The following is a 15,110-nucleotide window of genomic DNA, read 5'->3' as shown; positions in this document are numbered from 1 at the left end:
AACAGATGAGGGTAGGGAAAGGGACCCTGAAAAATCTATCCAGTGACTTTTTTTGGGCCTTTTTTAGGGGAGCACTGGGTGCAAAGTTGACAATTTTTCGCAGTTTATACCGTCTTTTGCGATACGCGTCTCACATAGGCTAATATTGCGATGACGAAAAAATGTTGATTTATTGTGCAGGCCTAAAGACTCTTCCTGTGATTTCATTTGCAGTTACAGTTGCTGTAAACCTGAATCCTCAGACCCCTAAGTTCCTATTTTACTAGCTGCAGCTAGGGTTGCACTTTTGAAAGTCAAAGGTTTAAGGCCCGTACACACCGGGACGAATATTCGCCAGGTGTTATTCGCCAGCGTTTTTCGCCACGTCTTTTGTGTTCACACCCAGGCGATTTTCGCTGACGATGAGCCGAGCGAACATGCAATTTCCTTCCCTGACATTAGATGGCGCTTAATGTAAACAGAAATACTCCTGTACACAAGGTGGCGCTGCGCAACTTTACGATTCTTAAAGTCGCTTTTCACTCAGAAGAAGAGAGCAAGTATTTACGCGCTTGTCAGAATTAGGGTTGGGCGATGTCCCCTAATTTGGCCGTTGACGATGTTTGCTGTCAACCATCGGGATGGACGATGACATCGTCGGGGGGGGGGGGGGGGGGGGGGGGGGGTATTTTTACATTTTTCGTTCTTATATAACTGCTATTCGTTATTTTGCTTTTTTCATTTTATTTCCCAACTAATAGTTAATCCGCGATGATCCAGTATAAACTGAGGGAAGTGACTTTAACAGAAAAAGTAACAAACAAAATAGAAAAGAAGTAGTCCGCTCCCGCACTTAAACTAGCGAAGTGGACCGGCGGAGGGCAGATTTACAGCTTTATGTTTGATGGGAAGGGGGGGGGGGGGGGTACATGAGCGGTATGTGTGGGAGATTTAAGACTGCGATCCGTCCCGCAGCTCCAAAGCTAATGTTGTTAGCCCGTGTGTTAGCATACTGCTAATCCTGGCTACGTTCAGAAAAAGCACTGACCACACGGATTAAAATTCAAATGATGAGCGAAGAGGTGTTTCATAATAACCGTAACATTATTAAAAGCACGTTTAGAAGATCGTCTCGTATTTTACCGAGCTGACATGTCAATGTATATAGCCGCTCGGCGCTGTTATTGTTTTGTATTGAATCGTTACATTCAATAAAGTTTGGAAAAAAAGCCGCTCGGTGGAAGTTGTATCCTCTTCCGGTTTTCAAACTGCGCATGTGTGAATACTGCGCGTGTGCGAATGATTTATTCCGACCGAAATTGTGACCTTAGTGAACGTTTTTATATTCTGAAAACATTTTTCTGGGCCCATGTACACGGTTGGATTCTAATCCGACCATTGATCCCATCAAGATATTTTGTACGTGTAACCGCGGCTTATGGTGTCGACGCGCAACGTGGCGGGGGCGTGGCATCACGATGGTGGTCTCTCCATCGGGATGTCAGTCACCCATCACGATGGACGATGATATCGTCCATCGGCACAACCCTAGTCAGAATCATACAAAGAAAACATGAATATTTCAAGCATCAGTAGCTCCAACTGGTACTTGTTAAGGGGATATTTAAGAATGTCCGTCATTATTTCTTCGCGGCAGTGTAGACGCTACTTGGCGTCTATCTTCTTCGCTGGTATGTGTGCTCAGAAAGGCAGTTTTGTGTTTGAGCGCCCCCAAGTTGTGTTTTACTGTAACTTCAGAAGCTCCAGACACGTGTGCCAAAGCGCCATTCTCACTGGTCGAATAGATTTCGACGCGACGCGTCGAAAAAAAAAACACGAACCCGAGGCATTTTTTTTTTTGACGCTTTGGCGCTTGGCGTTTTTTCGCCTCGGTGTGCACACTCACATTGGTGCCCTTTGTTTAGTCACGAGGCGTTAAACGTCGGCGAAAATCGCCGGCGAAATTCGTCCCGGTGTGAACAGGCCTTCACACTAAACCTAACCCACTCCCCTTAAAAGCAGAGAATGAGTGCCATCTGGGGTCTTTCAGCCACTGTTGGGAGTTTCAGTGTTATCTCTTTGATCACCTTCATCTTAACCATGTAGGGCACGCCATTCTGAAAAGGTGGTAGAATACACCTTTAAGAGCACATACTGGAGTTCTATTTGAAGACCGACCATCTAATTTTACCCGGCAGCCCCCTCTCCTCTCCTTCAAACTGTGCAGGACTTCATGGAGAACTGCTTATGTTCGGGATCTACTTTTGTAGTTCTGAAGAGTCTAAAATCTTCTTTCGTCACTTGCTCCCTCAAATGGCACTTGCCAGCTTCCAGGTATGCGTCTGTGTTTATTGGTTGCGGGGGCAGAGAGGTGAAAATGCAATTTTTTTCCCTTTCCCCCTGCAGTGGGGAACAATTACTCTATCATTAAAGGTTATTTTGGCTGCAGGAGAGTGTGCGCTCCTTATGGAGCAGACTCCTCAGAGGACCCTGTGGGGGGCTCATTTATCGTTTAACCCCCCTGTTTTTCAGCTGCATGGTCAGAAATGTGATGGGTGATACTAAAGGAGCTCATGTGTTGTGTATTTGGGGCTGGTGGGGGCTGTTCGGGCAGTCTCTTATGAAAAATGTTGGTTTGTTTGAGATAAACACTGGCCAAGAGGGTGAATTGTTTTGTGAATGAAAAGCTGTTGGCATCTCAAAAGCCTGTGTGTCAGAGGACAAATAGTAGGAGTAATGTGGGAAACCAAGGCACTTTCTAAAAGTCTTTTTTTTTTTTTTCACAGGGAGAGGGTAGGCATTGGGGCTTAACAGAGAAGCAATCCATGGTAAATGTAGACCTTTAAATACTTTAAATTTAAATTGCAAATGCTACTTCCATCAGGGTTTTCCCCTCCTTTAAATATTTACATCCTTCCTGATTTATGTGGTCTTAATAGAAACCAGCCCACCTTGTCAGGGTTAAAACATCCCAGGGGTCTTATGTCGTTCTTTCAGTGTCTCAGTGGGCTTTTTGTGGTAGATACCATGAGGTTGTTGGTGTCTGACAGCGTAGGACACCATATTCCTTCTGCACTATTAAAATCCTCCCATACAAAGTATGTTAAGCTGGAGGGTAAACCCATTAAGCTCTTTTTTGGTGGGGGGGTTGAGAGGACAAATTCAATCTAAGTCAGTGCCCAATTATGTTGCACAATAATACCCAAAAACAACCAAATAATTGAGAAAATTCTGACATAAAATAATGGTTGTAGAGCACACTGTTCCTCTATCGACTGTTTTTGGATTTGTCATTTTGTCAATAAGTTGAGTTGTGGCATTCCTAGTGCAACACAAGATAGCAAAGGGGAAACATCTGCGTTTAGATGATATTCTCATGCACAGAGCAGGAATTTACAGAAAATCTTTTGAATGAAAGGCTGAAATATGACTATTCTTAATACTGCAAAGAGATATGCATCAATTTCTGTTGTTTAATAGCTTTTTACATTAGCATGGTTGTTCTCTTGACCAGCTGTACTCAATAAGGACCCACTCTGATGAAAAACGTGTGTTTTTGTGGCATTTTTCGTGACATATTGAATATCTGAGTATTTCTTTATTCAAATGATTGCAAATCAGAAGCAGGCAAAATGCTGTAAAAAAGGGTATTTGTGATGTAAGAAATACGACAGCCAGGCCACAAGCTCCATTCTGATTCATCCACTTTTAGACGACTAGATCCATGTACGTCTTTATTTTCCTCATCCGAGTTGGCATTTGGCTCAAAACTGTACGGCTGGATAGCTCCAAAAGTGCTTGTCATTTTTTTGCACCGGTAATGTTAGGCTGGGGGTGTGACGGTCTGTTCGTTTGCGGGAGAGCATGTAAACAGAAAGCTCTCAGCAAAGGGAGGGGGGGTGGAAGGCGGGCTCACTCTGCGGCAAAGATCCCGTGCATGACTCCGGGCTGAATTACTACTAATCTACTGCAGCTCTGCAGAAATGAACACAGGTTAAACAGGTAAAAACCAAAAATTGACACAGGTTTTTGATTTTTGCTCAAATCTGCACAATCGTGAATAAAAGACAACTGGGAATACTTGGAAAAAAGATCAAAAGATGTTCGGAGTGCTTCTTTTTGAATAGACAGATTTCAGTGTGAAATGTGATATAAAATCAATGCCTCCTCAAATATTAGAAATTACTTGCTAAGTTGTGTTAGATTAATTTTTTTGTCAAGCTTTAAAGCTTTTAATGTACAAAAACATTTAATACAAAAAAATACCTTAAGTTGATAAAAAAAACTACCGCAGTGAACATGTACTCTGCATCTGATAAAAGTGGAGTTCTTATGTTTCTATACCCTGATTTTGTTCATCCATGGTCTGTAGTGCTGTCATTTTGTCATATTTTTTTACTTTTCCTTTAAATTTTTATTTTATTTTTCTTATGTACAAAACATGACAAGGTTTTGCTATTGCGTGCTTGTGTCTGCAGAATCTTAGAATTTGATAATCAAGAATAATGCATTTGGTCTCTTGAAGAGTTTTCAATGCAGCTTTGTATTTGTTTTTGTTTTTTCTTATTGCAACATAGCTTTGCCTAGATATTGTGTCGCATTCTTTCTAGGTTGTCTGTGCCCTCTGTGTGCCCTTCGTGCAGGGACAGAGAAATTGGCATGTCTCTGTGAGAGAAGAAGTCATCTTCTAGTTTCCTCTGTAGACATGTTCACCGGTTTCACTTCTTTTCGAAGCCTGACTGTCTTTCAGTTGTGAAACGCTGAAGGTAGTCACCCCTCCGGGGCACATTTCCTTTCCTTGTCAAGTCAACACTTAGCCAGGCAAATGTAGAGCAAGTAAAGTCTCCGGGTTTTGACATATCTTGGTCACCATCTCTCTGTCTTTGTTTTTCTTAAAGCCAGGAACTCACACTTTCACTGGATCTGTACAAATCATATTAATTAGAAAAACAAAGCAAGTTTGTCCTCCTATGTAAAGAAATTATCCGCTGCAGATCTTTCCTTTTGATTATATCAGATTCTGTTTGGCTGCATCTGTCTCCAATTAAGGAACAAGTTGCAAACTCCCATGCGGAGTGGGTTCATGCTGCGGGTAATGCAGTAATCAGCTGTGGGAACCAAATGCTCTCCATTTGTATGTAATAGCGTGGAGTCCAGGCACAGGTGGTCAGCCGGTATGAATGTACGCCTGTCCCCTCCCTGGAAACACAAGGATTTGAAATGGCCAAAGGTGGGCAAGTGGTAGCTGAAATGTAATGAGTTATGATTGTTGAGCTTTGTCCAAAGCTTTTAGGATCGTGTTTTTCTAATCATTACCGGGCAGACTGTTTAAAAATGTGTTTATTGTCTTTAGCCAAACAGTCTTTTTGCACCTACCCCACAGCTTTGGAAAGGACTCTGGAAAAAGGTTGATTCCCAAACGTCTATCGAGGTTTTTCGCCTATTATTCCTGCTCTTGCTTTCAGAGACAGATTAGCATAGTTTTTTTGGTCATTATAGTGGGTGAGCTCAGGGGTCACAGGCGGTGACATTATCAGAGGATTTTATTAGGTCACTTTTCAGGGAAACAAGCACAAAGCCAGCCATCTTGACATCAGGCTTTCGACATACTAAACAAAGTGCCACTTGAAAGTCAATTAAGCAAGTTCTTTTCTAAAAGCCCCCAAACAAAAAAAGAATTTCAGGAAATGGAAAAAAAATCATGGATCTGACGATCAAGTGAGGTTTTTTTTTTGCACATACAGATGCATAAAAAAATATCAGTAAATCATTTTAAATCATAAAGATGTATTGCTCAGGTGAAATTGCTGTGGAAACATTCATATTTTTTGTCTTTAATTGAAAAACTCACATCCATTCTGCATTTGCTTCCAAACTGAAAATCTACTATAATATGGATAGAATAAAATAATACTTTTTTAATTTATTTTTTTAGTGTTATGACATAGCTGCTCACTCACACCTTTATTAGTTCCTCTGAGTCACCCTCTGATACGTCAATGCTCCTAACCAGAAGGCATTGTTAAAATTATATTCTTATGTGCTTATCTTCTGCGTATCAGCTCTTCCTAACAATGAGTGTGCATGGAAACTGGAAAGGGATGAACACATTTCTAAGTAAACAGAGATTTCTAGGTGAATAATTGTCAGCAGACTTTATGGGGCAACACTTTGACTCTTGGATCAAATCACGCACTAAGAAAAATCAAGTCAGGGAAATCTATAGAATTTACCAGACTTTAAAATTAAGCTAACATGCTGGTGTAAAAATAAAAAGGAAACTCCATGGCTAGATTTCATGTCTATAATATTTGTACTTGTGGAGGATCTCCGTATTTCTTTGTTTACTTTGGATTTAATATTGAATTCACTTTAAATAGGTCCAGTCTGTTACATTATCTGATGAAATCTGAAGATTGCTTTCTTATATTAAGACTTTTCATTTCTGGTTTAAACTTTATATTATTGATTTTTGACTTTTTATTTAATATGTCCATCTCCAAGGTTTGATGGTTTGGTGTGATAGGAGGTACTTTCTGAAATGGAGCACATCCATCTCAGAATCAACATTCAAGCAGTGTGGATGTACAGACGTTGTAAACATTTATACTTGTAATCTTGCTTTTGTCTTAAAGGACAACCTAAGCAATACAACAAAAATAATCCTAGATTTTTGTTTAAGTTGAGCAAGTCCAGACTGCACTTCTGGCAGCCCTGCAGTGAACCAGTGATCATTATGTTCCCATCTAACTCCATGACTTCTTCCTGCATTCCTGCACATCCTAATTGGTGAACCTCCTGGCAGTGGGCTCAGTTTGGCCCCAGCTGGCCTGGCTGTCAGGCCGGCACAGTGGCAAGCAGATGCAGAAGGAACAATACTTCATCCTAATCCCAGAAGAATTCCTGCTCCTTCGTGATCTACCTGGCCCAAGAATGTGCTGTTTAAAAGGCCTGGGGCTCACTAGTCAACAGAAATGGACAACATGAATCTGCACTAAAGAGACAAGAGGCAGTGATGTGAAAACCTTGCAACGAGTGATTTCAAAGGAACGCAGGTCATCCTCACAGTTCCTCGTAAGGAATTAGAAAAAGATAAGTCAGTGGAGTGACTCTTAATTTAGTAAATGAGTAATTTTTATAAACCGCATTGCTGACCAAACAAATGAAATAGTTTGTACACCCTACACACCTTCCCATTCATTTTTAATGAGAAAGTATGTCCAAACTTTTGGTCTGTACTGTAGCTTCTGCAGAGCAGCAGTATTTTATTAGAAATTCACCTCTTGAGTTGTGGGCTGGACTGTTGGCACTGAGTAAGCTGTTCCCCACTTCCCGTCAACCATCTGTCAACACATTCCCCCTCTAGCTTACAGTCTCTGAATCCCTACCTTAACAAAAGCGCTGCAACATTATCAGAACTATCCAGATGTACAGTTTTGAGCCAGATGCCAGCTTGGACGAGGAAAACGAAGACGTTTAAGAACTATTACCTATAAGCTTTTTCAAACAGCTTACTTTTGTCTGCCCCTTATTCATAACAGTTAAAATGCAGAAAAACTCAGAAATGGAGTTTTAATTTACTTTATACATGCCCATCATCAGAAGAATGCTACAAGAACATGTAAAAAAAACTTCAGTTTCGTGAAGGTGCTGTTTTTGAAGAACATTTCAAAGTGGTGCACTGGAGCCAGCACCGGAGAAGAACCAGAAAGAATTTCCGTCTCATAGAAGACCTGTGTAAACATTGTCGAGTCAAGAGAAAACAGAGAGGTCACGGACAAAATGATTGTGCTGTGAAAAAAAATAACAAAAATTCAACCTTGTGAAAATGATAAATCTGATCCTTGTTGTTTTTACTGTGCAACATGGCATGTCTGGATAATATCTCAACTTATTTGCCCTTTTCTTCGGTCAGCTCCAGAGGGCTGCGTGCCATGCCAGAGGAATCCCGCTCTGCTCTCCACCAGGGCCCGATGGGGGAAGGTAAAATTCTGACTTTTTAGTGTGTTTTAAAAAAAAAAAATAACGTAACACTTTTTTATATGCAATTTCAAATGCTGCGTTTATTCCTGGTGCTGAGTCAAGTTACACTGGCCAGCAGACTCATTTAACTCCTGTCTGCAGCACTGATGATTAGGGAAAATGCTGAAAATGGAAGGAAAAAAGGGAAATGTCGAGGCTATGAGAGACTCGCTGAAAGAGCATTGAACTTCTCTCCTACACTCCCGGCTATCAGAAGAGGTTCTTTGTGTGGCTGTGGAGCTGGGCCAACCCCCTTCACACAGCCCAAACTCTATAACAGCAGCACATCAAAACAGATTGTGTCGTATTCCATGACAACTGTGGTTCGTCTAGCCAGCTGTGCCGACCTTGTACATGAGGGGGCCACTCAAATTACATATGATTTTAGAGTTTGTAGATTTCACATATGGAGCTACTGCACTGACACAGGGCTGCTTTGTACTCGTTTTCCTTCCCTGCCCTTCATCCCACCTCCTACTTCTCTGCTCTGAACTCATTTGGCAGTAGCCTTCCATTTTGATTGAAGAATATCAGTGTCTAAAAGACATCCTTTTTTTTTTTTTTTTTGTAAGGCGTTGGCTAGATGGGGTTTTTGGCCAGGAAGACGTGTGCCGCCCCAATGCAAATTTATGCCTGATTCCTCTCAAAAGGGCATGTTCCCACTGCTTGACTTTCAGTTCAATGCAAACCAACACTTGCAGCCAAAAATCGTTTTTGCTGCAGTTTTCATATCAATTCATTAAAATTTAACTGCCTAGGTCTTCCACAATAAATTCGGATAATTAGTCTGCAGCTATATAACTTTAAAGTTCCACTCCAATCATCTTTTATTCTATGTTAAAAGTGTTCCCAGTGGTCTTTTAATAATGATCATGCAGTTTTTTTTTGGAATATTGGTGCAAAGCAATCCCAACTCCCCTCCCCGTTACTGAGAGGTCTCTGTTTACATACCAAACTTATAGCCCGTCACACCCCCAACCTAAAATGACTGGTGCAAAGAAGATGACGAGCATTATTGGAGCAATCCAGTTGTACAGTTTTGAGCCAGATGCCAGCTTAGATGAAGAAAACAAAGACGTAAATGTATCTTGTCATCTAAAAGTGGATGAATTTGAATGGAGCAGAGCAGGGAGGTTGTGGCCCGCACATCGTGTTTCTACAATAGAAATACAGTCTTTTCAAATGGCATCTTTTCATCTGTTCCTTATTCACAACAATTTGAAGAAATACTCAGAAATACAATTTTAAGCTTGATTTTCTAAATATTTATCCTCCATCACCAGAAAGATGTCACCAGAACAAGTTAAAAACACCAAAAACACAATTTTCATTGAAGTGGGTCTATCGACTGGATTTGTTTAACAGAAAGGAGAATTTTTTTAGCCCTTGGTCTACTGAGGGCTAGAAGCAGCATTGTCCAACAGAATTTTCACACACAATCTTCCTAAAGCAGGATGACCTCTTTCAGCTGACTTAGTAACTCATCTAATAGTTGACATAACGCTTTTGTCTTTGAAAAGAAAACAAAAAACAAATTCCCTCATTCATTTTATAAAAACAGTACTTTTATCACCCAGGGGGAATGTGAACCCTTCCTCATGACACACACGTGAAAAAATACTCCAACTTAAAAATAAAAAGATATGTCAAAACTGTCAAGTCAAAGACTGAAGCTCAACCAGGCATTAACTGACCTGAGGCCAGATGAAAGAGTCGTCTCAAAGATAAGGCCCGCATCTGACCTACTTAACCCCAAACAAGAATGTGGCTGCATGTGCAGAATGTACAGCGTTAAAGGGGTTCTGGGGGATGGACGGCTCATCTCCATTCACTGCAGCTTTTCCAAACCAGTGAGCGTGGGATTGTGGACACAGGCAGATGATAGCAGGGACGGCCGTTTCTCTGAGTGGTTGTCAAGTCTTTTGAGCTGCAGCGTCTGTTCTCCTCCAATGCGTGTCATGTTAATCACTTGTAGCTTTGCTGTGACATGGAGAACTCCTTTTCAGGAAACATTTGAGCTCATGCACTGATGCTTACCGAAACTCCCAGCAGCCTCTTGTCCTGTGTGTCAACACAACTTAATCAAAGTATCAAATGTTTAATCACTTTTGTTATTGGAATAAAACTATTGGAGGATTCTAGTATTTAGAGTTTTTGTTTACCCGGTAATAGGCCTGCACAATATACCGCAAATTTATCGTTATCGCGACATTAAGCTGTGCAATATGCATACCGCAAAAGACGGCGAATATCGCAATAAATGGTTACCTTAAATGTGCTAAAACAATCTCATGGCAGCTTGAAATATTGAACAAATGAAATAAATCCCTTTATGCATTTAACCAATCGGAAGGACCCGTTTACGTTGTTGATCAATCAGATGAGCCCTTTCATGTTTGATGTTTGCCTCCTACGTCGACAAGGGTCATTTGGAGTAGAGTTTTTAAACTGTTGCAGTGAAATGGAAATGATGTTTTTGGTTGTTTTGCTGTTTGTTTACATACCGCGAATTATATCGTTATCGCAATATTAATCACCAATATCGCATATCGCGAGTTTTCCTCATATCGTGCAGCCCTACCCGGTAACTATTTTTTGTGTTTGCTTTCATCTAAATTTAATAATTTCAATTTCTGTAATGAAATAAAAACAACTTGTGTACATTTTTATTCAGTTAGAACTCTTCTAGTAAATTACCAACATTAGTTACTGGCTCTCTGTTGTTTTTTTTCTTTACGGTGGCCTTCTAAAAACTCTTGTAAAAACGCATGTAAACAGAGAGCTCTCGGGGACGGGGTTCCACAGCACCAAGAGTCCCGCCCACAACTCAGAGGTGAATTTCTGATGAACTCCTGCTGCTCTGCAGAAACTATGTCCTAGAAAAAAACATTTTTTTTTTAGATTTATGTTAAAATTGCATAATTATGAGTAACAGAGCACTGGGAACACTTTTACAATAGATTAAAAAAAATTAAAGTGGGACTTTAAGATGAATTAGGATTTTATTAGGGGGATTAAGTTTTCTTCGCTGCCTGTCTTTCTACACTTTCAGCCTCCAGATGGGACTCAGCAAAGAGGCATTAACACGACATCTGTTTGGATGTAGACTGTCAAACTGTGGCCAATATTTACAAAGGACTCACGCCTTAGCGCTCAGAAGTGAGGCTTGTCCTGAGGAAATGTGTGCAGATTCAGCAACGCTTGCTTGTGTATGAGGAGACCTTGGAGGGAGGGCTTATTCTTGGAAGAGTTTCCAAAGTGGATCATCACATGCCAATGCACTGAGGTCAACTGGCATGGCTGGATCCTTAAAGGAAAAAAGGATAAGACCCCCGCCCCAGTGAAAAGAAAAATAAATTAGGGGATAAAGGTTTAGTCCCTCTGGCTCTCGGCAACAATACATGCATCCTCTTTAGTTTTTATCTTATTTAAATGAAGACCTAAAAAAAGTTCCCATGCTGTTAATTTAATTATCAGTTTTATTGTTTTGTTTTTTATTTGCAGGAGAAGCATAAAAAAGGTTGTAAATGCCCCAAAATTAGTTTTACTTTTGGATGGTAGGATTTCCCCGAAAAACATCTCATCCATCCCAGTACCTGGTTTCAGCCTTGGCTGTTGATCAGAAATGCAGATCTGGTGTGTTTGCATTTAACATCTGTTATCCACAGAGGTTTATTTACCGACCTTCAGGTTAATAAGTAACATGGTGGTAAAGGGGGGGCCAAATGCTGGTATAAATGAGCTTTAGTACATTTGAGAGGCTGCTTGAAGTTAAAACGATCAGATTTAACCCGGATCAATGAGAGAGGCCATCCGTTTCAGTGGCAGATCAGCAGTTCTGGCGCATGCTGTTTTATGATGGTCTGTGAAAGCCCAGGGCCCAAGAGGGACCCTTTCTGTCTGTGCCCTCCTGAGGGGTAGCCATTCACCACTTCCAGCTGGAGAGGAGTCATTCTTAGGGAGATCGTCTGTGGGGGAGAAGCAGATGGCCTGATGTTGTTAAAGATGTTTGAGAAAGGAGGTTTTGCTGTATTTTGAGAGGTAGGAGGTTGCAAAACAAATCATGATTCTGTCTGTACCTATAGAGCAAATACAAGCACTTGACCTTTTGGGATCAGTTTACGGCTTAATTGTCACCTCTGGAACTTTTAACAGTTGACCATTTCCTTCCAAACAGGAGTAAACTAATTAACAAGTTAAACCATAGATTTCCCACTATGTGTCTTAGTTTTGCCATCCAGTTTATAGTAAAATCATAAAGTAACAGCTATAATATTAGTTTGTTCCCTAAAAAAAAAAAAAGGAAGCGAGCAATGTTTGTTTCATTGTGAAAAGGGCCTTTTTTACCAAGCAGAAAGGGAATGATTTTTGGGCATAACCCTCACCCCTGATGCAGTGGCGGGCTGTCTGGATGAATTGGGTTCAAGCAAATTCAGATAAGATTAACCGCCCCCTGGGTTCAGATTCATCCTCATCCGCTGTATGATTCACTGGGAATCAAGCAGGAACAAGTGTCTGAGACTGAATACCTCAATAGCTACACCTTAATAAAAAAAAAGTCAAACACAGAGTGCCAAACTAAATGCAAAAAATGAGAGGAAATCATGAGTTCATACAGGCTTCTTTTGTGTATTGCATTAGGCCATGAAGGGTTCTTTTTTTAAAGACAGGTGTCCCTGTTGCTTTTAGATTAGTATTTGCATGCTGAACATAGATGTAGTCTTTGTTGTTCCCGTTTCCTTGCAGCTGATTTGCTTCGTAAACCAGCTTCAACAAGGTAGAAAATGCAACCGGAAAGGACCTTTAACACAATCTAAGGTTTGTCATGAGCAGTTAGACTTTGCTGAAATGGTCACACAGATGTGTCTTGAGTTAGTTCTTCCGTAGCCAGGAGCTGAACACTTATCATTCATCATATGAAGTCTAGTCACTGGAGAAAGGAAGTTGGGCGAGGTAAAGCTGGGAAGGTAAGCATTTAGAAATTAATATTTGTTGGAATGGGACAAAAAAGGATATTTTTAAGAGTTTTTAACACTTAGATTCTAGTCCATTTTTGTTCTTAATGTTTTAATGTGTTGTTTGAAGTCTGGAGAAGTATTTAATATATTTAATATTTAATCCACCTGATTTTGTTTGGATGTACATTATCATTTCAAAAAATGTAAACTAATTTTTACATCCTCTTTAGGAAAAAGCAGTTTCGTGTTAATTGCCAAATCGTTAGATGTTAGAAAACAGATGTAGCCTTGGAAATAATTTGCATTACTATCTACATGGAAGCTGGTTTGCATGAACTGATCAGAAAAGGCAAGTCAGATCATCTCATAGTTGTGCAACCAAGAACGGGCATCACCAGAACATGCTGCGGCTCATCATGGTCTCTGAAAAGATGGTAGGTCTGAACTCCAGAAAACCATTTGACATAAGGTCTTTTTTCCTTTTTTTTTTTTCTTTTTTTTGAGCAGATATTTCACAGATTGTATTGTAGCCAAGTCTGTTGTCAAACAAAAACTGCTTTCCCTAAAGGAACGCTTTGAGTTTTAAGAACCACTAACTTAAGACAGAATTGTCTGTCAAATTACAGTTTTAGAGAGTTACCAGGTCGAGTGACTATGATGTTAAAGGTAAACAACTTCATGAACTGACTGCATTGTTAGCTGTCTGATAAGTTCAGACGAGGGAATGCAGGTGTGGACTTTTCATTCGGAGTTCTCTATTAGTCACGGATCCTCCCTGTTAGTGGAAACAAAGAGTGTTTCCCAGTAATTATCTTTCAGGAGTTTTGTTTCTCATCAGAAAATTCTGTTATCTTTTTTTGGATGTTGAAATCTTTTTTAGTTGCTTTTTTTTTTGGTTATTCAACAAGGAGGAGAAACGCTGTGTCAAGCACCAGTGCACCTTTGTTAATAGCAACCTTGGTCTAACAGCCTTCAAAGTGGAATTTCAACTATTGCAGTGAGGGGTTGTAGAGCTTTCTACTGGAATTCCAAGTATTTTGTTTTTGGTAATCTGTTAAGTGATTAAGTGTCTGACCTGATGTTTTACCATTTTCTCTTACAGATCACTTTAGGCTTTTTAGTGTTAAAACTATCAGTGTTTGTTAGGGTTAGATCTAAATACTACACTACCTCCTTGCATGGCATTGCCTTGGTTAATTTTTTACATGTCTAAATTAACAATTGTCAATGCACCTCTAAAGAATTTTAAGCTTGATTCAATTTCAGCATGTGCTTGTACAAAATCTCAGTTTAAACTTTAAGCTAAGCAGACAAGAATTTCTGTTTAAAAATCCCCACCAGGTTTTTATTTTAAGATGTTCATTAAGTCTAACCATTGAGGTCGTATACCCAAACATGTTATTGAAGTTTTTGATATGAAGATAAAACATATTTTACTTGTGTTAGAGTTGTTAATGAGTTTCAAAAATTGCTTGATTTGCTCAGAAATAGAAGTACATGGGAACTTTTACTGGATTTGAGCTCGCACAAATGTAAACTGATGGCAGAACACAAGTGAAGGAGTCCATCTCTGAGCTCTCAACAGCCTCCAATCTGTCCATGTGGTTCTAACGGAGCCCGTTAAACCTGCCCTTTTTAAATTACAACAGGCCTAGCCGAAAGAACATCTGTTGTTTCTAATATCTCTCCTACCAAAATCATGTCAAAATGTTTCAATATAGTTTTCCAGGTGCTTCTGGGCCTTGTTGTTTGAAATAATTGAATGAGATTGCAGATATGTGTCTTTAAATTTGAAAGAGAACTACAGAAAAAAACCTATTCTGTCCCTTCAAGTGTCCTCTACAGGCTTTGCTTCTAGTGAGTTCTTGCTTTGCTCATGCAGAGCTATTATCTCTCCCAAAACACACATGATTTAGGAGCTATTGAAAAAAATTGCCAGGGAACCTTTGACAGTTTAATATTTAAAATTATATAAAATATTCAGCATCTATGATTGCAAAACAAAGTGGTGTGTCTAATGTTGGGATATCTGTGCCACAATTCGGGACACAGTTGGACTCGTTGGGTCGCGTTGTTTGGAAGTTATTGAAAAGAAATTCAGTAATTCATATTCAGACCTCTAAAAATTTAATATAAAAAATCCTATAAAAT

General features: G+C 39.9%; 1 protein-coding gene across 4 annotated transcripts in view; it reads left to right on the top strand.

Moving 5' to 3' along the window:
- The window catches only part of LOC101174713 (pleckstrin homology domain-containing family G member 3), a 37,898-nt gene that overhangs the window by 2,178 nt on the left and 20,610 nt on the right, over positions 1–15,110 (top strand). For 2 of the 4 annotated variants that reach the window (XM_020713570.2, XM_011490463.3), the window contains exons 1-2: positions 2,063–2,313; positions 7,895–7,962. In XM_020713570.2, coding sequence (XP_020569229.1) covers positions 2,213–2,313; positions 7,895–7,962 — 169 coding nt within the window. In that variant the 5' untranslated portion in view covers positions 2,063–2,212. Of the gene's footprint in view, positions 1–2,044; positions 2,314–7,894; positions 7,963–15,110 lie in introns of those variants that run through there. The other 2 variants (XM_020713572.2, XM_011490462.3) reach the window with 2 other exon arrangements.

Source organism: Oryzias latipes, chromosome 22 (assembly GCF_002234675.1).
Source record: "Oryzias latipes chromosome 22, ASM223467v1".
In the NCBI taxonomy this organism is placed as follows: domain Eukaryota; kingdom Metazoa; phylum Chordata; class Actinopteri; order Beloniformes; family Adrianichthyidae; genus Oryzias; species Oryzias latipes.
Note: the sequence above shows the minus strand (reverse complement) of the source record. Positions and strands in the feature narration are given on the sequence as shown.